This window comes from Pipistrellus hanaki (assembly GCF_964339955.1).
Source record: "Pipistrellus hanaki genome assembly, chromosome: 21".
NCBI classification, from domain to species: Eukaryota; Metazoa; Chordata; class Mammalia; order Chiroptera; family Vespertilionidae; genus Pipistrellus; species Pipistrellus hanaki.
In genome coordinates, this window is record NC_140523.1 from 8,421,368 (window position 1) to 8,445,700 (window position 24,333).

Here is a 24,333-nt window from a genome sequence, read left to right on the forward strand (position 1 = left end):
CGCAGGCCAACGCTCTATCCTCTGAGCCACCCCGGTTTCGGCCCCAGTGTGCTTTTAGAGAACGTATCTAGACTACGGACAAGACTGAGTTTCGCAAAGTAAAGCATGAAACGCGCTCCCCCTTCCTTCCCGAACCAGCCACGCCCGGACTTAGGTGAGGCCTGGGAGACACAGGCCCCCCGCCACCGAGCGGCACAGACGCTGCCGGGCTCACAGGGAATTTGCTGCAGAACGGGCCGAGCTGACAGTCCCTCTGAGGTCGCCCGCGGTCACCTCGGAGGCTGGGGGTCAGGGGTCACCATGCGCTCTCGGAGCCAAACCCCCTGAGGATAAGGCCGTTACGCACCAGCTCTGCTGCCTCCTTTTCCCCCTTCACTCCCGCACGCTGGCTCTCACTTCCACGGCGACACTGCCCCCAGCCTCTTTCCAGTCACCGGCACCGCGTCAGAGCGAGCCCGACAGCCACATCTGGTCCTTCTCTTGGCCACCTTAACGGCTTGGACGCTGCTTTCGCTTTTCATTCTTTGGAAGCGACCAAGGAGATGTTCGGACACTTTAACTGCAGGCCCTGGACTCCCACAGGCGTCGGAGGCCCAAAGAAAGCTGAACTGACTCCCTGCTTCACCTACAAACACACTCGACACCGGAAGTAGTAAGAATAATTCTAACCCATGCCCCCAACATCTTTAAAAAGTAAATGGGGCCAGAAGGAGAATCCAAGATGGCTGCTCGGGTAGGCAACTAGCCGCAGCCGCACACAACAATTTCAATAAAATACAACTAAAATATAAAATGGACATTACCCAGAACTACAGGAAAGTCGACTGACTGGAAATCCTACAACAAGAAGCAAGGAGAAAACCAGAAGGAAGCACGGAGGAGCTGTAAAAGCCTAAGGTACGGAGACACGCGGCGCACGCGAAGAGGACGGAGCCGGAGAGGAGGGAGGCCGAGTGCCTGGCGGGCGTTCCCTAGCGGAAAGGAGATAAAACTCCGACTGTGCTGGGCCCCTGACTGCTCTGAACCCCCGTTCTAGGCCAGACCCCGGGGACTCAGGCTCAGCCAGAGGGAGCTGGGCTGTAAGGTGGAACCCCGGGGTAGCGGAGAAAGGAGGTCCCGGAGGCGCGCACACTGCCCCCAGAGAAGGGACGGTCGGCTGTGCCGCGGGATTGCCCTGACGGGAAGGAGACTGGGGCTCCAGACTGCTGTGAACGCCACCTCCAACTCCACTTCCAACTGAACTGAACCCCAATACCGGGCTCATTGTGGGAGAGCATAGACTGTTTGGCAGCAGGCGAAAATCAAGGGCACCTTTCTCTCAGAGGCGCCGGCAGCGAGCACTGAAGGACCCGCATAGGGCGGGGCTGACGGAAGCCAAAGCTGCAGGCTCCACCCTGAAACCCCGTCCCATCTGTAACTGCGAAATGCGACAACAAAATAGATCACAAACGAAAGAAATGGAGGACAAAAAGCGCCTGGATATAGAGTTCAAATCTACGCTTATAAGGTTTTTCAAGAATTTCCTAGAAAAGATGGATAAGGCCTATGAGGATATGAAAAGAGATCAACTAGAATTAATAAGGAGTCAACAAGAAATGATAAGGGATCAACAAGAAATAAAGAATACATTGTCTGAAATAAAAAATATTCTACAGAGTCCTAAAAACAGAAGGGAAGATCGCAAGAATCAAGTCAAAGATTTGGAACATAAAGAGCCAGAAGACACTCCTCCACAGAAGCTAGAAGGCAAGAGAATCCAGAAAATTGAAGATAATGTAAGAAACCTCTGGGACAACTTCAAGCGAACCAACATCAGAATTATGGGGGTTCCAGAAGATGAGAGAGAGCAAGATATCGAAAACATACTGAAAGAAATAGTGACAGAAAACTTCCCCCACATGGTGAAAGAATTTGACTTACAAGTCCAGGAAGCGCACAGAACTCCAAACAAAAGGAATCCAAAGAGGACCACACCGAGACACATCATTATTAAAATTCCAAGAGCAAAAGATAAAGAGAGAATACTAAAAGAAGCAAGAGCAAAGAAGGTAGTAACTTATAAAGGAGCACCTATACGATTGTCAGCTGACTTCTCAACAGAAACCATGCAGGCCAGAAGGGAATGGCAAGAAATATTCAAGGTGATGAATAGCAAGAACCTACAGCCAAAAATAAGCTACCCAGCAAAGCTATCACTCAGAATCGAAGGCCAGATAAAGAGCTTCACTAATAAAAAAAAGCTAAAGGAGTTCATCACCACCAAACCAGAATTATATGAATTGCTGAAGGGGGTTCTTTCAGAAGAGAAAGTAAACAAAGATAAAAATTATGAACAACAAATACGTAATTATCAACAAGTGAATCTAAAAACCAAGGAAATTAAAAAAATCTGATGAACAATATTAACTGTTGAATATAATAGAATCAGAGGTATGGAAGGGGAGTGAACTGACGATTCTTGGGGAAAAGGGGAGAGGGGGGCGTGGGAAGAGACTGAACATAAACTGTGCACCTATGGATGAGGACAATGGGGAGAGGGGAAAGGGCAGAGGGTGGGGTGGGAACCTGGTGGAGGAGAGCAATGGTGGGGGGGGGGACATTTGTAATAATATGAAAAATAAAAACTTATTAAATAAATAAAAAAAAATAAAAAATAAAAAAAAAAAAGTAAATGGGGCCAAAACCAGTGTGGCTCAGTGGATAGAGCGTCGGTATTCGGACTAAAAGGTCCCGGGTTCGATTCCGGTCAAGGGTATGTGCCTTGGTTGCGGGCACATCCCCAGTGGGGGGGGGGGGGTGTAGGAAGCAGCTGGTCTATGTTCCTGTCTCATCGATGTTTCTAACTCTCTCTCCTTCTCCCTTCCTCTCTGTAAAAAATCGATTAAAAAAAAAAATATATATATATATATATATATAAAGTAAGTGGGGTATGGTGAGGAGGGGATGGGTAGGAGGGTCTTTTGCTCCTTCACTAGAAAATTTAGCCGAGACCGGTTTGGCTCAATGGATAGAGCGTCGGCTTGGGGACTGAAGGGACCCGGGTTCAATTCCGGTCAAGGGCATGTACCTTGGTTGCGGGCATATCCCCAGTAGGGGGTGTGCAAGAGGCAGCTGATCGATGACTCTCTCTCATCGATGTTTCTAGCTTTCTATCTCTCTCCCTTCCTCTCTGTATAAAATCAATAAAATATAGTTTTTTTTAAAAAAGAAGAAAATTTAGAAGCAGGAATAACTGATAGTCTCTTCAAGCTCTACTGAAAAGATGAATATATCACCTGTCTATCTTTTAACCTATCTACTTTGTAATAAAATACGTCGTACATTCCTGTACTTAAACTAAATAACTTACTTAAACCTTTCATAATGAAACATGGTAACCTGTACTCATAAGTAGAAATGTCATATGACATTGATTCTAATATTAAAAACACAGTTAATTCACTTCCCTTTAAAAACGGACAAGACCCTTAGCAGACACACTGGCAGGCAGCAAAGCATCATCTTATGGAATTCACCTTGTGCAATAAATCTTTCTAGAACCGCATCAAAATGGGCTCTCCTTCTTTTTAAGAGAAACTGAAATTTGCATGTGAATTATAGAGTTCGATCTCATCCATCAGCGCTAAGCCCTGGACTCTGAAAGCCGCCGGGTTCCTTCACAAGTTTCAGGACAGACACGCCTTCCGTCGGGCACTGAGCACAGGCACAGGGACACGCCGACGACCTTGAAAACTGTTGCTTCACTCTCCACAGAACGTGTCTCTTTGGTATTCTACTAGCCAACAGATTAATTCCAAACGCAAACGAGTAAAAGAACAGGAATAACTCGGATTGTTATTCCTGCAAGAATGCTAACTGATGGCAGTGCTCCCTCCGTTCCTCTCCTGTAAAAGGCCACCTTCCTTAGCAGGTGACCCTGAGCAGCCCTCAAGGTGAAGGACTCTGTTCAAGGGCACAAAGAAGTCAGCGCTGGCAATGAACTTAGATACCAAGGACGAGTCACTCAGCTTACAGTCTAACGGTTGAAGGTGTTTCCTTTTTTCTTTTTTAATAATTGTGGTAGAAAAAAAAACAAAAAAAAATTAACCATCTTAACCATTCTAAGTGTACAGTTCAGTGGTGTTAAGTTTCAAGAGTGGGGATTTCAGCTACACTAGTTTGACTTTAGGACATTTATAACAATCTATAACAGTGTTTCCCAAACTTTTGACATGTGTACCCCTTCTATAATTTTCGTAACGCTGAGGACCCCTCGTACTCATGAGAACGTAGAATCAGGCGCAGCTAAGCACGGGGCAGTGCGAATCCCCACCAAACTCTGGTGCAACGTGTGCCCTCACCAGACTCTTCCCGCACCCCTGGGGGTACGCGTACCGCACTTTGGGAAACACTGATCTATAACAATAAAAGCGTAATACGCTAATTAGACCGGAAAACCTTCCCGATTAAGCTGGGGCTGCGAGGGAAGGAAGGCTGTTCTTGCACGAATTTCGTGCATCGGGCCTCTAGTCGTAAATATAAGGACACAGGGGCCAGAGGGAAGGGGCTCCATGTTAGAACACGGGACAACTGGAGCTTCTAACATTTTAAGAGCGTAATAACGGTGTCACCTACTAAGTAAAACGGGGACCCACATGTCCATAAATGCACGCACACATGAGCAGGAAGGAGATGGAATAGGAAGAATAGGAAGCTGGAATGCGCAGCCGAAGCCGGTTTGGCTCAGTGGGTAGAGCGTCGGTCTGCAGACTGAGGGGTCCTGGGTTCGATTCCGGTCAAGGGCATGTACATTGGTTGCGGGCACATCCCCGGTGGGGGGCATTACGGGGGGGTGCGGGAGGCAGCTGGTCGATATTTCTCTCTCATCGACATTTCTGGCTATCTCTCTCCCTTCCTCTGTGAAAAATCAATAAAATATATATATATACACACACACATACATATATATATACATATTATATATATATACATATTACATATATATTGGGTCGGCAACTAAGTAATTGCGGATTTTTTAAAGAAAATCAAAGACAATTTTTTCATGGAACTAAATAACTTTATTCTGTAATGTATTGCCCATTTTGATCAATGACCTTTTGCCATCTTTCAGGCAGCATCATAATCCCACGTTCAAAAAACTTCTGTTTTTTATTAGCAAAAAACTGAATCAGGTACGATTTGACATCATCATCATTATTGAAATTTTTACCATTCAAGGAGTTTTGTAAAGATCGAAACAAAAAGTAATCAGATGGTGCAAGGTCAGGACTATATGGTGGATGTGGCAAAACATCCCAACCAAGCTCCATTAATTTTTGCCGAGTGACCAAAGATGTGTGTGGCCTTGCATTGTCATGATGGAATACAACACCTTTTCGATTTGTCAATTCGGGCCGCTTTTCTTCAACTGCATTGTTTAATTTCGTTAGTTGTTCAATGTAGACATCAGAATCGATCGTTCGGTTGGGTGGTAAGAGTTCAAAGTAGACAATTCCTTTGTAATCCCACCAAACTGATAACAAAACCTTCTTTTGATGAATATCAGCTTTTGATGTTGTTTGAGTTGGTTCACCTGGCCTGCTCCACGATCTTTTCCGCTTGATATTGTTGTAAACAACCCATTTTTCATCGCCAGTTATCAGTCGTTTTAAAAATGGATCATTTTCATTACGTTTCTTTAGCAAATCGCAGCTGCTAATGCGTTGCGTTAACTGTGATTCTTTCAGTTCGTGAGGAACCCATGTATCGAGTTTTTGAACATAGCTAAGTAATTTTAAGTGATTTTCAATGCATGTATGTGATACATGAAGCTTCTCTGCAATCTCACGTGTTGTACTGTGACAGTCTGAATTGATTATTGCTTTGATTAGGGCGTCATCAACTTCAACTGGACGACCAGAGCGTTTTTCATCTTTGAGTGAAAAATCACCAGAACGAAATTTGGCAAACCAATTTTGACACTGCCGTTCTTTTAAGGCTTCGTCACCATAAACAGCACATAACTTTTTATGAGCTTGCGATGCCTTTTCCCTTTGCGGAAATAAAAAAGCAAAATATGACGAAAATGTTTCTTTTGATTTTCCATTTTTCAACGAACACCAAACGAAAACTACAAAACAGATCAAAAAACTTTTTTTACTGATTAACAGCTGAATAGCCAACTATCAAATAACAAAATGTGTTTTACATTTGTACTACGTCTGCAAACTAAAAATTCAACTGAAGCCATATATGTGTGAAACCCGCAATTACTTAGCTGCCGACCCAATATATATATATATATATATATATATATATATATATATATATATATATATATATATATTTTTTTTTTTTTTTTAAAGGAGGAATGCTGGAATCAGATTGCAGTGGATCGCTCCTCAGACCACAGACGCTAAGACTGCAGCCAAGTCCAGTGAGAACCAGGCGAGGCCCTGCCTCACATATCAGGGCACAGTGGCTCCCGTGTACGTCCCCGCAAACCCATCTTCAGAAGCTGCATGCAGCCTGACGGCGGAGCAACATCCCTGGCGAACAACAGTCACCGACAGGGAACAGCCCTCCCCTGAACTCACACACACAGCGCTGACTGCTGTCACTGAACTCACACACACTGCACTGTCTGCTGTCACTGAACTCACACACACAGCGCTGACGGCTGTCACTGAACTCACACACACCGCACTGTCTGCTGTCACTGAACTCACACACACAGCGCTGACGGCTGTCACTGAACTCACACACACCGCACTGTCTGCTGTCACTGAACTCACACACACAGCGCTGACGGCTGTCACTGAACTCACACACACCGTGCTGACGGCTGTAGCTGGGAACTTACACACACTGCGCTGACGGCTGTCACTGAACTCACACACACAGCGCTGACTGCTGTGTGCAGCCACTGGGAACCACAATGTCCTCAAGCCGATCCAAGTCAGGCTGAGAAAGACACACCCCCCCAGGGAGCTGAGCACCCTAAGTTCTCCCACCGCAATTTATTTCACGTGCCCACGGTGTGTGCGCATGTGTGTGTGCGTGCGTGCGTGTGTGTTCTGTGATCTGGCTCTGATACCTGGAATGTGTGTGTGTGTGTGTGTGTGTGTGTGTGTTCTGTGTGTATTCTGTGATCTGGCTCTGATAGCTGGAATTTGTGTGTGTGTGTGTGTGTGTGTGTTCTGTGATCTGGCTCTGATACCTGGAATGTGTGTGTGTGTGTGTGTTCTGTGATCTGGCTCTGATACCTAGAATTTGTGTGTGTGTGTGTGTGTGTGTGTGTGTGTGTTCTGTGATTTGGCTCTGATAGCTGGAATTTGTGTGTGTGTGTGTGTGTGTGTGTGTGTTCTGTGATTTGGCTCTGATAGCTGGAATTTGTGTGTGTGTGTGTGTGTGTGTTCTGTGATCTGGCTCTGATACCTAGAATTTGTGTGTGTGTGTGTGTGTGTGTGTTCTGTGATCTGGCTCTGATAGCTGGAATTTGTGTGTGTGTGTGTGTGTGTGTTCTGTGATCTGGCTCTGATACCTAGAATTTGTGTGTGTGTGTGTGTGTTCTGTGTGTGTTCTGTGATTTGGCTCTGATAGCTGGAATGTGTGTGTGTGTGTGTGTGTGTGTGTGTGTGTTCTGGGTGTATTCTGTAATCTGGCTCTGATAGCTGGAATTTGTGTGTGTGTGTGTGTGTGTGTGTGTTCTGTGATTTGGCTCTGATAGCTGGAATTTGTGTGTGTGTATTCTGTGATCTGGCTCTGATAGCTGGAATGTGTGTGTGTGTGTGTGTGTGTGTGTGTGTGTTCTGTGTGTATTCTGTGATCTGGCTCTGATAGCTGGAATGTGTGTGTGTGTGTGTGTGTGTGTGTGTGTGTGTGTGTGTTCTGTGTGTATTCTGTGATCTGGCTCTGATAGCTGGAATGTGTGTGTGTGTGTGTGTGTGTGTTCTGTGTGTGTGTTCTGTGATCTGGCTCTGACACCTGGAATTTTCCCAAACCCACGATGTTAACTTATTTGTCTACAGCTTTTGAGGATAAAAAAAAAAAAACCTCCTGGGGGGAAAAATGAACTCGGACTGAAGGACGGGTCTGACCTTAGTGGCGGGGATGGGAGGTTGGGGAGTTTTCACTTTTGTTTTTATGGAATAAAAGAGGCCGTAAGCAAAGGGCCTCTGCACGGATGTCTAGGAGACCGCAGCCCTGTCACGGCCGGCGGGGAAGCCCGGGAAGCCCGAAGGTCAGGCCGCTCGTGACCCCTCCCCACCCCTCACCCCCCGCAGACGGGAGCCCTGGAGCCAGAGGCCCTCCTCGCGCTGCCCCCACCGCACCGGGACGACACCATCCCGCCGGCTTCTGACAGCGAGAACCGGGGAGAACGCACGGAAAAAAGCACCGGCAGCCGAAACCGGTGTGGCTCAGTGGTTAGAGCGTCGGCCTGCGGACTGAGGGGGTCCCGGGTTCGAGAGGCACCTCGACGCGGCGCAGCGGGCCGGCCGAGCCCGGCGCCCACAGCACCCTCCTCGCGCCCGGGGGTCCCCCGGCCCCGCCACCGGCCCCCGCGTTCGAGTTTTCAGCCCTTTCCAGACACACCCCGGCGCCAGGTCCCCTCCCGCCCGCGCCCCGCCACCTGGGGAGAACCTGGGGGCCCCGGGTGAACCCGCACCCCGAGCGGAGCCCCCGCACCCCGAGCGGAGCCGGGCAGAGCCTCAGGGTCACCCCGCCCTGACCCCGGGCCGCCAGGCCGCCGGAAGCCGCCAAGGGCAGCCCCAGGCCGCGGGCCCGCCGCCAGGCCGCGCGCGCCAGTCAGGTCCGCGGGGCCGTGACCTTCGCCCACACCGACCCCGCCGCAGGGACGGCGGCTGGAGGGGCCGCCCCCCCTTCCCCCGCCCTCCCGGCGGGCCTCACCGCCCCTTGCAGCCGCCTTGTCGCCACCGCTCGGAACATGGTCGCGGCTCCCGTTCGCCTCAGGCAGCCTCGTCTCGCAGCGGCTGGACGCGCGCCCCGACCCACAGCGCCTCAGCCCGTCACGGGAACGCTCGCGAGACGCGCGAACGAGAGCGGACACCACGGGCGAGAAGCACGAGAGGGCGGCTCCTGATTCCCCATTGGGCAACCCCGCAGCCAATAGGGACGGCGGGAGAGTGAGGGGCGGGGCTTAGGAGGAGGGCTACCGGAGTCTGCTCGCCACGCCTCTGCGCGGTGACGCCACGCCCCTGGCTCCCCGCCCCCCCGGTGGCCCCGCCCCCTCGCTCCAATCCGTCACCAGAGCTCCACCTGTCAGGTGCCAGTCATTCTCCAGGTCCGAGAAATTCAAGAAAAGGACACACAATACAACATACAGACGATGTACTACACGCAACTGTATGCTTGCAACCTATATAATTTTTTAAAATATATTTTTAATTAATTTTTTAATTAATTAAAAAATATTTTTAAGAGAGGAAGGGAGAAGGATCGAGAGAACCATCAATCAGCTGCCTCCTGCACGCCCCCCACTGGGGATGTGCCCAAAACCAAGGTCCATGCCCTTGACTGGAATCAAACCTGGGACCCTTCAGTCCCTAGGCTGACGCTCTATCCACTGAGCCAAACCAGTCAGGGCTTAATTAATTTTTTACAGAGAGGAAGGGAGAGGGATAGAGAGTTAGAAACATCGATGAGAGAGAAACATCGATCAGCTGTCTCCTGCACACCCCCCCCAACTGGGGATGTGCCTGCAACCAAGGCACATGCCCTTGACTGGAATCGAACCCGGGACCCCTCAGTCCGCAGGCAGATGCTCTATCCACTGAGCCAAACCAGTCAGGGCTACGTCCTGCCTTTCTAAAGAGAGCACATGGAAATGCACCACGCCTCCTCGCACTGCCTGCCACCGGCAGGACTTCTTTCTTCATGCTAAAACTACCTCAAGGGTTTTAATAGAGTCACTTCCACATCCTCCTTCCAACCTGCCTTCTCCTTCCCAATGTTGTCATTTCTCTGTTTGAAAATCATGACCGTGAAACCTCCAACATGTATGGGTTATGCAAACAGCTTCCCTGGGTATATTTTTAATAGTCTCCGCTCTTATTAGTACCAGATGTTGAAATCCCCAAGGATAACAGAGTGACAAACATTAAGGGTAAGGCTGTGTAAGCCTGCTGAAACCGGTTTGGTTCAGTGGATAGAGCATCAGCCTGCGGACTGGAGGGTCCCGGGTTCGATTCTGGTCAAGGGCATGTACCTTGGTTGAGGGCACATCCCCACTAGGGGGTGTGCAAGAGGCTGCTGATTGATGACTCTCATTGATGTTTCTAACTCTCTATCCCTCTCTCTTCCTCTCTGTGGAAAATCAATAAAATATATATATTTTTTAAAAGTACTAATTGGCAGTTACATACAGTCCTGGGATGCAGAGTACAGCACAGGGGATGTCCTATATAATCAGAGCATGATGTGCTAAGTATCATATTAGGCTTTTATTATCTATTGGTCAACTATTCAACCAACCAAAGTGTAATATGCTAATGATATGCTAAGGCAGCTCAACTGCTTGCTATGACGTGCACTGACCACCAGGGGGCAGATGCTCTGACCAGTAGGTTAGCTTGCTGCTGAGGTCTGGCCGATGGGGACTGAGTGAGATGGGCTGGACACATCCTGGAGTCCGCATGGTCTCTCCCCGGCTGGCCAATCTCCTGTGTCCCTCCCCTGCCCCGATCACGCACTGGTGGGGTCCCTTGGCCTGGCCTGCACCTTCTCGAAATCCGGGACCCCTTGGGGGATGTCAGAGAACCAGTTTCAGCCGGATCCCGCAGGCCAGGCCAGGGGACCCCACAGCTGCACGAGTTTGTCAATAATAGTGTAATCACTATGCTTGGTGCTCGGCGGGTGTTGGAAATATCGGGGTGGGGACACCTTGTAAAGTATAATGTTGCCTAACTACGCTACACGCCTGAAACTAATCCGCAGTAATGTTGACTGTCAGCTGTAAGTTGAAAAGTAACACTTTAAAACATTAAAAAAAAATTTTTTTTTGTACTGTTTAAAAAAATATATGTTTGATTCCAGTCAAGGATATGGACCTTGGTTGCAGGCACATTCCCAGTTGGGGGCCTGCAAGAGGCAGTTGATGGATGCTTCTCTCTCATTGATGTTTCTAACTCTCTCTCCCTCTCCCTTCCTCTCTGTAAAAAAAAAAAATAAAATAAACAAAAAATAAAAATCCAAAAATATATTTTAAAAAAATAAAATAAAACAAAAAATATCAGTCTGACTGTTTTCCCTGCAAAGTCAGAGTATAGTCACCACAATTGGTAAATTAAAAAAAAAGTGCAAAGAAGAAAATAGAAAACTGTTCTAGTCCCTAGTCCCTCTTCTCAGAGGAAATAAACTTAGAGATATGGCCTTCTCTTCTGGTTTTTGTTTTTCTTTTTAATTATCATTTAAGTTTTTAACAAAAATGGAGCTATTTTGGGTTCCATTTGATTAAATGGAACCCTGCCTAGTTCGCAGGAAAATCTTCTCTGCGCTCGACCGTCGGAGCCTCACCCCATTGCCTTCTGGGGGGCCTGCGTCTGGGCCAAACGTCACCCAGAGCGAACCCCTCGGGGCCAGGACCACTCCGTAAGCATCCGGCAGCCTCCGCTGCCCGGCGGGCTCCGCCCTCGTCACACTCAGACTGCATGAGTCTGCCAGCCATTTTTTTAAAATATATATTTTATTAATATTTTTAAAATATATATATTTTATTTATTTTTTATAGAGAAGAAGAGAGAGGGATAGAGAGCTAGAAGCATCTATCAGTCGCTTCCTTGACCGGAATCGAACCTGGAACCTTTCAGTCCGCAGGCCGACGCTCTATCCACTGGGCCAAACCGGTTTTGGCAGTCTTATTGATGTTTTTACAGAGAGGAAGGGAGAGGGATGGAGAGTTAGAAACATCGATGAGAAACATCCATCAGCTGCCTCCTGCACACCCCCCACTGGGGATGTGCCCGCAACCAAAGTACATGCCCTTGACCGGAATCGAACCCAGGACCCTTCAGTCTGCAAGCCGACGCTCTACCCACTGAGCCACACCGGTTTCGGCCTACCAGCCTTTTTTAAAAAATATGTTCACTGATGTCAGAGAGGAAGGGAGAAAGAGAGGGAGAGAGAGAAACATCAATGATGAAAGGGAATCATGGATCGGCTGCCTCCTGCACGTCCCACACTGGGGATGGAGCCCACAACCGGGGCCTGTGCCCTGACCAGGAATCGAACCGTGACCTCCTGGTTTCTGGGTCGAGGCTCAACCACTGAGCTGCGTGGCTGGTCCAGCCCACCAGCCATTATGGAATGTCTTCTCTCCCCCGCTGTGTGCAGCTGGTGGGGGTGGGGGGAAGGACAGGGGCATCAGGACTCAGCGTGAGACCCCTACCTTGACAGCCTGCTACCCTGTTTCCCCGAAAATAGGACAGTGTCTTATATTAATTTTTGCTCCCAAAGATGCGCTAGGTCTTATTTTCGGAGGATGTATTATATTCGGGGAAACACGGTATTATGTTGCTCTGAAGGTCTTTACGAGCGTCAGGCCTGCCTGAAGTGGCTATAAATAATTTACATCGCCCATAACTCAAGCGGATCCAAATAGACCTCATCACGGTGATGCGGCAAAATCCGGTGCAAGCTGCTTTTCTGCTGCCGCCAAACCAATGACACACTCTGAGCGGATGAAAAGCCCGCCCGGGTTCCCCGCCGGTCGGATTAGGGCCCTCTGCCGTCACATCGATCCCAATCCGCGCCCGATTAGCCTTCGGATAATCCGCCCGGCAAGGCTGACAGCCCAGAGTTTAGGGTCTCCCTCGCTGTCTATTTCTGGAACCGGCTGCCAGCTCTCGCCTCCAGAGACGCTGCTGGGAAAGAGGATCCTGGTAGGTCCTCCTGAGGGGCCTGCGCTGGAGCCAAGCGCCGGAGTCATCAGGAATCCCACTCTGTTCCAGGCAATAAAGGGACCACGGAGGACACGCTGGTTGGTCTCTTTCAGGAAGAAAAACACGCATGCTGAGCTTCTTACAAATGTGTGCTAGGGAGACCGAAGGACCTCCTAAACCTTTCAGAGATTCCGACCATGGCCCTGGCTGGTGTGGCTCAATGGATAGAGCGCCGGCCTGCAGACTGAAAGGTCCCAGGTTCGATTCCGGTCAAGGGCATGGACCTTGGTTGCGGGCACATCCCCAGTGCAGGGTGTGCAGGAGGCAGCTGATGGATGTTTCTGACTCTCTATTTCTCTCCCTTCCACTCTGAAAAAAAAAAAAATCAATAAAATCTATTTTAAAAAAAGAGAAAAGATTCTGACCATAACGTGATGAAGAGACACCTCCCATGGGAGGATCCGGATAACCCGTCTCCATGCGGCTTAGGATGAGAAAGGAAAGTGCCTATGATTGCTAACAGGGCAGTAGCCGGCCACAAAGTCTGCACAACCTGAACCCGCACGTCCACACGCAGGCGCTGCCAGAGTCCTCAGAGCCGCTCCCAGGCTGGGCCAACTGGCCGGCCTCGCCTCTGGAAAGACGGGAAAAGGAAAGCTTCCCAGAAGCTCCCGGGCACAGCTCCTCCTCCCCCAAGGTCCGGGTTTGGGGGGGTTATCCAGGCAGCTCCCCCAAGCGTGGGATTTAAAAAGAAACAAAGGCACACACACACACACACACACACACACACAGGCATATATACACTGGCCAGATGATGATGATCTCTGAACGCATAATAATCTGGCCACTCCGTGTGTGTGTGTGTGTGTGTGTGTGTGTGTGTGTGTTAGAGGCCCGGTGCATGAATTTGTGCATGGGAGGGGACATGGGCGATTGGCCGGCCTGCTTGCTGGCCGAACTCCTGGTCCGGGGGACCATTTGCATATTAGCCTTTTATTCTATAGAACAGACACGGAGTGGCCGGATGATTATGCGTTCAGAGATCATCATCATCTGGCCACTCCATGTGTATTTATTTATTTATTTAAAGATATATATATATATATATATATATATATATATATAAATAAAGATATAGATATATATATGTATATATATAAAGATATATATATATATGTTTATTATTTAAAGAGATATGTGTGTGTTTATTTAAATATATATATATCTTTAAATATATATATATATATATATATATATCCAGAGAGGAAGGGAGAGGGAGAGAGAGACAGAAACATCCATGATGAGAGAGAAGCATCGATAGACTAACTCCTCCTGGCCCCTCACTGGGAATCGAGCCCGCAACCCGGGCAGGTGCCCTGACCAGGAATTGAGCTGTGACCTCCAGGTTGACACTCAACCACTGAGCCATGCCAGCCGGGAAAAGACTCCTGCATCTTAAAAGGGGTGGGGGTTCATTTTGTCACCCTTGTGTGAGGCCCCTGCTGCTTCCCGGAGGACGGAGGTGCTCAGAGGGTGGTGCTCTGTGGGAGGACTCTGGGCGTGTCCCTTACAAAGAAAGTGGGAAGCGAAGGAGCAGGAGTGGGTGCGGCCTATCCCCTCCCCGAGACTCGAGCCCCACGGATTCCTCACCGTCTCACGCGCTGGGGCCATGGTCAGCAAACTCACCCGTCAGCAGAGCCAGATATCAACAGGACAACGACTGACGTTTCTTTGGAGAGCCACATTTTTTTTTTTAAATATATTTTATTGATTTTTTACAGAGAGGAAGAGAGAGGGATAGAAAGCTAGAAACATCGATGAGAGAGAGACATCGATCAGCTGCCTCTTGCACACCCCCTACTGAGGATATGCCCGCAACCAAGGTACATGCCCTTGACCAGAATCGAACCCGGGACCTTTCAGTCCCCAAGCCGACGCTCTATCCATTGAGCCAAACCGGTCTCGGCGAGAGCCACATTTTTTTTTTTTTTAATATATATTTTTATTGATTTTTCACAGAGAGGAAGAGAGAGGGATAGAGAGTTAGAAACATCGATGAGAGAGAATCATCGATCAGCTGCCTCTTGCACACCCCCTACTGGGGATGTGCCCCAACCAAGGTACATGCCCTTGACCGGAATCGAACCCGGGACCTTTTAGTCCACAGGCCGACGGAGAGCCACATTTTTAAAAATATATATATTTTATTGATTTTCGTACAGAGAGGAAGGGAGAGGAATAGAGAGTTAGAAACATCGATGAGAGAGAGTCATTGATCACCTCCTGCACACCCCCCACTGGGGATGTGCCCGCAACCAAGGTCCATGCCCTTGACCGGAATCGAACCCGGGACCCTTCAGTCCCCAAGCCGACGCTCTATCCATTGAGCCAAACCGGTCCCGGTGAGAGACACATTTTTTACACTTAAGCTATATAGGTAGGTACATGGTTATTGACTTAATGAGGGGACTCCTAAGCTGGCCTCTGCTAAAAACTCAAGGGGCCAAAGAGCCGCCTGTGGCTCCCGAGCCGCAGTTTGCCGGCCACTGGGCTAGTGGGTGTGAGGCTCAATCCCAGCTCTCAGGAGCTGGATTAACTCGCGAAGGTGATGGATGCATGTCTGGGACGCTCAGGGCCAGGCCAGCTTCATGGTTTTTAAAAAAATATATTTTATTGCAGGGACCGGTTTGGCTCAGTGGATAGAGCGTCGGCCCGGGGACTCAAGGGTCCTGGGTTCGATTCCAGTCAAGGGCATGGACCTTGGTTGCGGGCACATCCCCGGTGGGGGGTGTGCAGGAGGCAGGTGATCGATGTTTCTCTCTCATCGATGTTTCTATCTTCTCCCTTCCTCTCTGTAAAACATCAATAAAATATATAAAAAATAAAAAATCAATAAAATATATTTAAATGTATATATTTTATTGATGTTTTACAGAGAGGAAGAGAGGGATAGAGAGTTAGAAACACTGATGAGAGAGAAAAGCAGCAGACAGAGCATCTCCGCGCAGCTGGGCCCCCCGCACCCACAGGGAGGCTGCCCACGTGGAGTCGAGAGCCTCAGGGCTACCGCGGGTAGCGCTTCCTGAGCCCCGTCCAGAGATGGGTTGAATCCTCCACAGTGAGGGTCACCCCATTTAAAATATATTTTCATTGATTTTTTTACAGAGAGAAAGAGAGAGGGAGAGAGAGAGCTAGAAACATCGATGTGAGAATCATCCATCAGTTGCCTCCTGCACGCCCCCCACTGGGAATGTGCCCGCAACCAAGGTCCATGCCCTTGATGGGAATCGAACCCGGGACCCTTTAGTCCCCAGGCCGACGCTCTATCCTAGGGGTGTCGAACTCAATCAGAGAAGGGGCCAAAATCTAAAATCCAGCCTAAATCGCGGGCCGAATGGTTTACTGAACAGTCATAAACTGACAATGTCATAAACTGACAGCGGAGTGCAGTGATGACAGCGCGGTGCGGGCCACATTGCAAGGCCTGGCGGGCTGGATTTGGCCCGCGGGCCTTGTGTTTGACACATGTGCTCTAGCCACTGAGCCAAACCGGTTTCGGCGGGTCACCCCATTTGACAGATGGGGAGACTGGGGGAGAAGAAAGTAAAATGAGATGCCTGCGGCCACAGCCAGGCGCACAGATGCCCGCGGCTCAACCCCGCTGTCTGTCTGTCTGTCCGTCCTTCTGTCTGTCCGTCCGTCCGTTCGTCTGTCCGTCCGTCTATCTGTCTGACGGACAGATCCCTTCAAAGGCAGCGTTCTCCCCACCCCAACCTGCAGCAGCAGAGCCCGGAGAGGCTGGTGGCTGGCAGGGCCGCTGCTGGCACTGCTGGGACTAAATGCGGAGAGACTGGCACCCGGAGGCGAGGCGGCATCCGAAGCCAGACCGACCGCCGGCCGCCCCCTCCCCCTCCCCGTCCCCCCTGCACCCCGGCCCCGCACCCCGGCCCCGCACCCCGGCGCCAGGCCCCGACACAGCCGCTCAACAGGGTTCTGTGCGCAGAGGCCCGGCGGCTCCCCGCAACGGTCCCCCACGTCCTTGGCCGCAGCCAGGCCGGGCGCGCAGCCCGGAGCGCGGGGCCGCCAGCAGCGGGGCCGGGACCTGGGGGAGACTGTCCCGCTCCGGCGCCGACCGCGCCCCGCCGGGCGCGCCCCGACCCCTCTGCGCCCCGCACCACGCACCGCGCACCCCGCTCGCCGGCAGACACCACCCCGCGCATGGGGAGCGCACGGCCAGGCCAGGACCCGTACCCCTCCCATCCCTACCCCTCCCACCCCCGCACCGCCGGCCCATGTCCCCGCGCCCGCGGCTGTGCCGGGATCGTGTGCGGTTCGAGTTGGGCTGAAAAACGAGACGGAAGAGTTTATAAATATGAAAAAAAAGAGTTTATAAACACGGTTCATTCTGGAGGCCGGAGCCTCCTTCGACCCCAACCCGGTTTCCAGACGGAGCTGGGTGTTGAGGGGAGGGAGAGAGGTGAGAGATGGGGGATGGGGGTGAGGGGTTGGGGGTGGAGATCGGTGTCAAACACAACCCTCCGCAGAAACGGGGCAAGTCCAGGCTCGAGCCCGGATCCGGGGCTTCTCCGGGATCCCGCGCCGCCGCGCACCCCACCCGCCCCGGCTCCTCCGACTGGGGTAAGTTTTCGGGGCGCCGGGTGTGGGGTGAGAACCGGCGCCCCTGACCTCTCCCTAGCCTGGACCCCAGAACCAGGCGCAGGAGGAGAGAGGTGACCCAGGTCCGGTCCAAGCAGACCCTCCCTCCCCAGCTCTGATCCCCAAAGAGGGAATTTAAAAATATATATATTTTTTACGGATTTTTTACAGAGAGAAAGAGAGAGGGGTAGAGAGCCAGAAACATCCATGAGAGAGAATCATCGACCAGCTGCCTCTTGCACACCCCCCACTGGGGATGTGCCCGCAACCAAGCACCTCGCCCCCGACCGGAATCGCACCCGGGACCTTTCAGTCCGCAGACCGACGCTCTATCCACTGAGCCACACCGGTTTCGGCCAGAGAGTGAATTTTTAATTTTAATTAATGGATGAACGGGACCATTTCAATAAACACCACCCACTCCCTGGGGTCCCCACCTCCGTGCTCGGATCGCCTCGAAAGTCCAGGCGGGGACGGGGGTCGGTCCAGCCCGGACGCCGGGCGGGGCGGCTCGGAGGGGAGGGGGCCGCGCTCCATTGTTCGCTCCGGCCAATCAGGGGCCGCCCCTGTCCCGGCAGCCAATCCCGCGCCGCCCCCGCCTCCCTCCCCTCCCGGCGCGCCCGCCCGCCCACCCGCTGCGGGTCCCCGATCGCCTCCCCGCACCCTGGTTCTGGGCCCGGGAGGGGGGCGGGGGGGCTGGTGACGCCGCAGGTCCCGCCCCCGCCCGGCCGCCCGGCGACGGCGTGCTGACGTCATGCTGCGTGCGGGCCGGGGTGGTCGGTCCGGCGAGTCCGCGGGGCCCGACTTAGTTCGCCGCCAGGAGTCGGCGGGGCGCGCGCCCCGGGTCCTCCTCCGCCGCCGCCGGGCGCGCTCGGGGCGCCCGCCGCCCGCATGGTGGACCTGGTCCCGCGGCGGCAGGGCGCCGGGGCGATGGGGGATCCGGCCACGAGTGAGTCTCTCCCGGGCGAGGGTGTGGGCGGGGGCGTGGGCGCGCGGGGGCGCGGCGATCCTGCGGCAGGAGGTGCCCGCCGGGTCCCACAAGTGGCTCGTGTCCGACAAGGACCCCGGGGCGACCCGGAGCGCAAACCCCGCGGGCAGCCGCCGCTGGAACCCGGAGCAGTGCAGCCTTCTCCCCGCGCGGGGCGGCCTCGGGCTGGGGACCTGCGGACAGTTGCGGGGTGGGACTCGGGGGGCGCTGGGCTCTGGCTGCTCGCCCGGCTGGGGGCTCCGATCCAGACCCAGATCCGGACCGGTTTCCTCCGGCCGGACCCGGGCTGCTCGCGGGTTTGGGGGCTCCGATCCAGACTGTTTCCTCCGGCCGGACCCGGGCGCGTCCCTGCGGGTGCGAGGCCCCAGGCTGATCGGGGCGCGCGGGGCTGGGGCTGGGGCTGGGGCTGCCGTGGGAGGGGGCCGGGGGCCGCGCCCCGCTCCTGGGGACGCAGTGGGTCCGCAGAGCCCGGGTGTCCGGCTCCTTCCTCCGCACCCCTGTCCTCAGCTTTTGGCTACAACAACACACACCGACACAACCAACGGAATCCACAGGGATGTGTTCTCCGTTTTGGGGTGCGGGGGGGGGGGGTAGACGCCTTTCCAGATCCTGTTTTTTGTCTTTGAGTTTTCCAGTCGCCCCGGAACCTTTAGAAAAGTCCGCTTCCTTTTTCTTTTTTTCTTTCTTTCTTTTTCTTTTCTTTCTTTCTTTCTTTTTTTTTTTTGTAAATCATATTCTGTTTTATTCTACAAATTATTCAGTATATTTTGCTTAAAGGGAGGCACACTTATATTAAACTAAGGGAAAAATCAGTTAATAGGGCTCCACTTTTTACATTATGTATAATTTCCAGTGAAGTAAGACAATGAAAAGTGAAGATGCCTAAACCTTTTTCTTTCTTTATTTTTTTAAATTAAAATATTATATGTGTACATACCTTACCAATCGTTTCCTTTTTCTCGGGCGCAATTCTCGCCCGAGGAGAGCCAGCGGAACAGGCGGGCCGGGCGGGCCAGGGGGACCCCGGGCGCGGCGGACCCGCACCCGGACCCGCAGCCGGGCCTGACGGGGTGTCCTCCCCGGCAGAGAAGCCGGGCACGGCCACGTGCGTGGGCTGCGGGAGCCAGATCCACGACCAGTTCATCCTGCGCGTGTCCCCGGACCTGGAGTGGCACGCCGCCTGCCTCAAGTGCGCCGAGTGCAGCCAGTTCCTGGACGAGACGTGCACGTGCTTCGTGCGAGACGGGAAGACCTACTGCAAGCGGGACTACACCCGGTGAGGCCGGGGGCCACCCCCAAAAAAACCCCGTTCCCCCCGGGGATCCCCCTCCCCCTGGGGCGGGCCCGGCTGACCGCCCCCCGCGCCCCCCGCAGGCTCTTCGGCGTCAAGTGCGCGCGCTGCGGCGCGGGCTTCGGCGGCGGCGACCTGGTGATGCGCGCGCGGGACCGCGTGTACCACGTCGAGTGCTTCCGCTGCTCCGTCTGCGGCCGCCAGCTGCTGCCCGGCGACGAGTTCTCGCTGCGGGAGCGCGAGCTGCTGTGCCGGGCGGACCACGGGCTCCGGCTGGAGCGCGCCGGGGCCGGCAGCCCCCCGCGGAGCCCCGGGCCGCTCCCCGCGCGGGGCGCGCCGCTGCCAGGTGAGCCGGGGCGCGGGGCTCTGCGGCTGCGGAACCGGGAGCTGCGGCGGCGGCGGCCGGGGTGTGTGTGTGTGTGTGTGTGTGTGTGTGCGCGCTCGCGCCGGGAACCGGAGGCAGAGGAAGGTGGCACCCACGGCCTCTGGAGGGGGGAGGGCTGGAGGGGCCCCCGAGGCGCGCAAGATGAGCCCCCAAATTCCAGCGCCTGCTGGAATTTGAGGGCTCATCTTGCGCGCCTCGGCCCCTCCCGCATGTGTGTGTGTGTGTGTGTGTGTGTGTGTGCGCGCGTGAGGGGAACCGGAGGCAGAGGAAGGGGGCACCCACGGCCTCTGGAGGAGTGGGGGACCCCAGTGCCTAGCTGCTGGGATTTGGGGGACACCTTGTCGCTTGTGTGTCTCTGTGTCTGCGGAACCGCGAGTTGTGGCCGCGGCCGGTGTGTGCGGGTGCGGGAACCCGCTGTGGGCCTCTGGGAGCCAGGATGGTGTGTGTGTGTGTGTGTGTGTGTGTGACCCGAAGGGGTTACCCACGGCCTCTGGAGGACGGGGACCTCCAACGCCTAGCTCCTGGAATGTGGGGGCTCATCTTGCGCGCCTCGGGGGCCTCCAGCGTGGGTGCGTACGGGGGGGGGGGACACGGGGCATTGTGTCCCCCGCGATCGGGACACGGGGCCGCGGGTCCAGGAGCGGGAGCCTCGGGGGGACGGTGGCCGGGGCTGGAGGAGGAGGAGCGCGGGCCCGGCCCAGGCGGCTGAGGCCCGGCCACCGGGGAAGAGCGAGGTCCGCGTCAGTCCGAGGCCCCGTTTGGGGAACGAACAACGTGGCCAGATGCTCACGGGCGGGAGGGAAGGGGCAGCTCCCGCGGGGGGGGGGGGGCGCCAGGGGCCTGCGGGGCCGAGTGCGGGGTCCTGGGGGTCAGGGGCCGTGTGCCCGGCCCCAGCGGTGCGGACAGGCCGGGCTGGGTCCCCGCTACCCCCACCCAGCCTCTGCCCGCCGCTTCTTCCCCTGCGGAACGAGCACCCGGCTGGACCGGCTTTTTTTGTTTGTTTGTTTTTTTGTTAATAATATTTGTAATTATAAATACCCAGAAACTTCTGGCTGGGGGGTGACAGGGGGTGTACGCAGGAATCCGGGGTGTGCAGACCCCGAATTCCGGGACGCGCGCGCGTGAAGCGGGATGGAGGAAGCCGGGGAGCCACGCGCTTGAATCTCCCTTTGTCCGCTGCGGGGACCGGGTCCGTTTTCCCGGGTGGAGAGAAGGCAGGGCCGGGCGCGGGGAAGGAGCAGCACCCGGGCCGGGGTGCACGGCCTGGGCCGAGCGACCCCCTTGAAAGAGGGGGTAGGGCTGGGGGAGGGCCCGAGGCGCGCAAGATGAGCCCCCAAATTCCAGCAGCTAGGCGCTGGGGTCCCCCTCCGCTTCCAGAGGCCGTGGGTGCCCTCTTTCTCTGCCTCCGAAATAATGGACTTTTCCTGAAGGCGAACCGTCTCTGGTTCGGGTGACGCGGGCCTCCTGCGGGCCCCTCGGCCCAGGCAGTGCTGCGGCTCTGCGGACCGGGTCAGGGGCAGCCACTCCCGCACTCGGGGGGCAGGGGGGGCGGGGCGGGCAGGTCGCTGCGCGCGGAGGGTCGGGGGCTCCGAAAGAGGGAGTGGGCCTCTCCAGACCGTCTGCTAGGGCCTCCCAGGAAGGCTCTCCTTGGGAGGATTCCGGGTTCCCTAAGGATTGCATCTGAGCTGGGGTGTCTGTCCCCCAAAGGCAGATCGGAGTTGGGGGGTCCCAGTAGCCCACGTCTGGCCGGTCGGTTGTGTCCCGAGTTCCTGGCGAGGACGGGGTGAGGGGGGGGGACTCAGCGCACCGCCCTCCGAGTGGGGGGCGGAGAGAGAAAGGGAGGCGAACGGAATAAAAGAGAAACGAAGTCGGGGCGGAGGAGGGGCGGGCGGGGGGGCGGCTGCGGGGATTTGGGGGTACGCCGGCCCCCCTCGCTCACCGCGCCCTTTGCTCTCCGCGCTCCCAATGGCCGGGGTGCGAGCAGAGCCGGGGTCCGGCCGGCCGCCCGCGCTGCGCCCGCACAAGCCGGCGGCGGCGGAGAAGACGACCCGCGTGCGGACGGTGCTGAACGAGAAGCAGCTGCACACGCTGCGGACCTGCTACGCCGCCAACCCGCGGCCCGACGCGCTCATGAAGGAGCAGCTGGTGGAGATGACGGGCCTGAGCCCGCGCGTCATCCGCGTCTGGTTCCAGAACAAGCGCTGCAAGGACAAGAAGAAGTCGCTGCTCCTGAAGCAGCTGCAGCAGCAGCAGCAGCTCGGCGACAAGACGGTGAGGGCGGCGGGGGTGAGGGCCGGGCCCCCTGGCGTGGGGGTGAGGGCCGGGCCGGGCCGGCCGCAGAGGGGCCCGCGCCCCGCGCCCTCGTCTCCAGACCGGGCCCTGGGGAACGGGCCTCCCCAGACCGGCTGCTTGGGCCTCCGAGGAAGGCTCTCCTTGGGGGATTCCTTAACGATTGCATCTGAGCTGGGGTCTCCGTCCCCCAAAGGCAGATCTGAGTTGGGGGGACCCTGGAGCCTGGCCAGTCGGTCGTGTCCTGCGTTCTTGGCGAGGACGGGGGACTCGGGCCTGGGGTTCCCTGGCCCCCTGGGGCTCCCAGCCCGGAGGCGGCGGGTTTGGGGGGTGGAGGCCCCGGGGACTCTCTCTGGGGAAGGAGAGCCACCCCCTGCGCCCTCGCCCCGTCTCCAAGGCGGAGGGAAACGCGGGAGCGCGCCCTAACCCGGCCCCCCTCCCGGTCTCCGGTCCGCAGAGCCTGCAGGGCCTGACGGGGACCCCGCTGGTGGCCGGCAGCCCCATCCGCCACGACGGCGCCCTGCAGGGCAGCGCGGTGGAGGTGCAGACCTACCAGCCGCCCTGGAAGACGCTCGGCGAGTTCGCGCTGCAGAGCGACCTGGACCAGCCGGCCTTCCAGCAGCTGGTGAGGCTGGGGCGGGCGCGGCGGGGGTGGGGGGGTGTTTGCCGTTTGGACAGGGAGGGGGACCTTTTGTGGGGGACCCGCTGGGACAGCCCTGGGCAAGCGGTGGTGGTGGGGCTGTTGTTGGGCGGATGGTGGACCCGCTGGGACGGCCCTAGGCAAGCGGGGGGCAGGGGGCTGGTGGTGGTGGGGATGGGGACACTGCACCCGCACCCCTGTCCGTAATTGTAATTCTAATTGTAATTCGCTTGAAGCCAGGCCTCCTGGATTAGGGCGCGTAGCAGAGGGATGGCCGGGCGCCTGGGGGATCCAGCCGAGGTCTCGGGAGCGCGTCCCCAGGGGCATCCGACTCGCAACCCCGACAGGGCGCGTCCTCACGTGCGTCCCCCGCGGCCCCCAGGTCTCCTTCTCCGAGTCCGGCTCCCTGGGCAACTCCTCCGGCAGCGGCAGCGACGTGACCTCGCTGTCCTCGCAGCTCCCCGACACGCCCAACAGCATGGTGCCCAGCCCCGTGGAGACGTGAGGCCCGGCCGCCGCCGCGGACCCGCATGCTGCCTGCATGAGACCCGCCGCCGCCCCCGCCGCCGGCAGTACCGTTATTTAAAGAGACATCCGCGCGGGGCGTCTGAGGGGCCCAGCCCGGCGGGGCGCCCCGCTTTCCGGCTGGAGAGGAGCGCCCGTATCCTCAGAACCAGACTTGGGGTTCCTCTGCGTCAGCCCTGCCCCCCCCTCTCCTCGGGGGCTTCAGCGGGGAGAGGACGGAGGAGGCCGGAGGCGCGACCTCCCTCCGCCCCGCACAGCGCATGGCCGCCAGGATCGCGGACCCGGGACTGACCTTGAAACGCGTCTAAATTATCCGCCGACGGAGGGCAGAGCGAGCGCGCGAGCCTCTGCCTAACGGAACGTAAGTTATTGTTATTATTTATTGTGAGAACGGCCCGTTCATCGTGGGACAAATATTTTCATCTTAATAATAAAAAAAAATGAGAACCGGACGCGAGGCTGCTGCCGTGTGTGCGGGGTCGGGGCCCCGCGTGTCCGCGCCGGCGGGGGTCGGGGTGCGCGGGGCGGGCTGGGGAGCGGGGGCCCCGCCGGCTATTCTTTCCCGTCTAGACAGAGGCCGGGCGGGCGGCGGCGGCCCCTTATCGGCCCGGCATCACCTGCCAGCGATAGGGCGGGAGGCGGGAGGGAGCCGGCGGCCGGCCCAGAACCAGTCTGGCGTGT

The 24,333-nt window shown here is 55.5% G+C and overlaps 2 protein-coding genes across 2 annotated transcripts in view; one reads left to right on the plus strand and one right to left on the minus strand.

Annotated features, from left to right (window-relative positions):
• The window catches only part of ETFA (electron transfer flavoprotein subunit alpha), a 48,988-nt gene extending 39,913 nt beyond the window's left edge, over positions 1-9,075 (minus strand). Inside the window, exon 1 of the mRNA XM_084869271.1 lies at positions 8,890-9,075. Coding sequence (XP_084725397.1) covers positions 8,890-8,928 — 39 coding nt within the window. The 5' untranslated portion in view covers positions 8,929-9,075. The remainder of the gene's footprint in view (positions 1-8,889) is intronic.
• A 9,233-nt stretch (positions 9,076-18,308) lies between these two features.
• Positions 18,309-24,104, plus strand: ISL2 (ISL LIM homeobox 2). Its single transcript, XM_084868973.1, has 6 exons — positions 18,309-18,483; positions 19,609-19,798; positions 19,897-20,159; positions 22,183-22,469; positions 22,945-23,112; positions 23,510-24,104. The coding sequence occupies exons 1-6, from the start codon at positions 18,426-18,428 to the stop codon at positions 23,630-23,632; spliced, it is 1,089 nt and encodes a 362-aa protein (XP_084725099.1). The 5' UTR covers positions 18,309-18,425; the 3' UTR covers positions 23,633-24,104.
• The last annotated feature ends 229 nt before the right edge of the window (positions 24,105-24,333 follow it).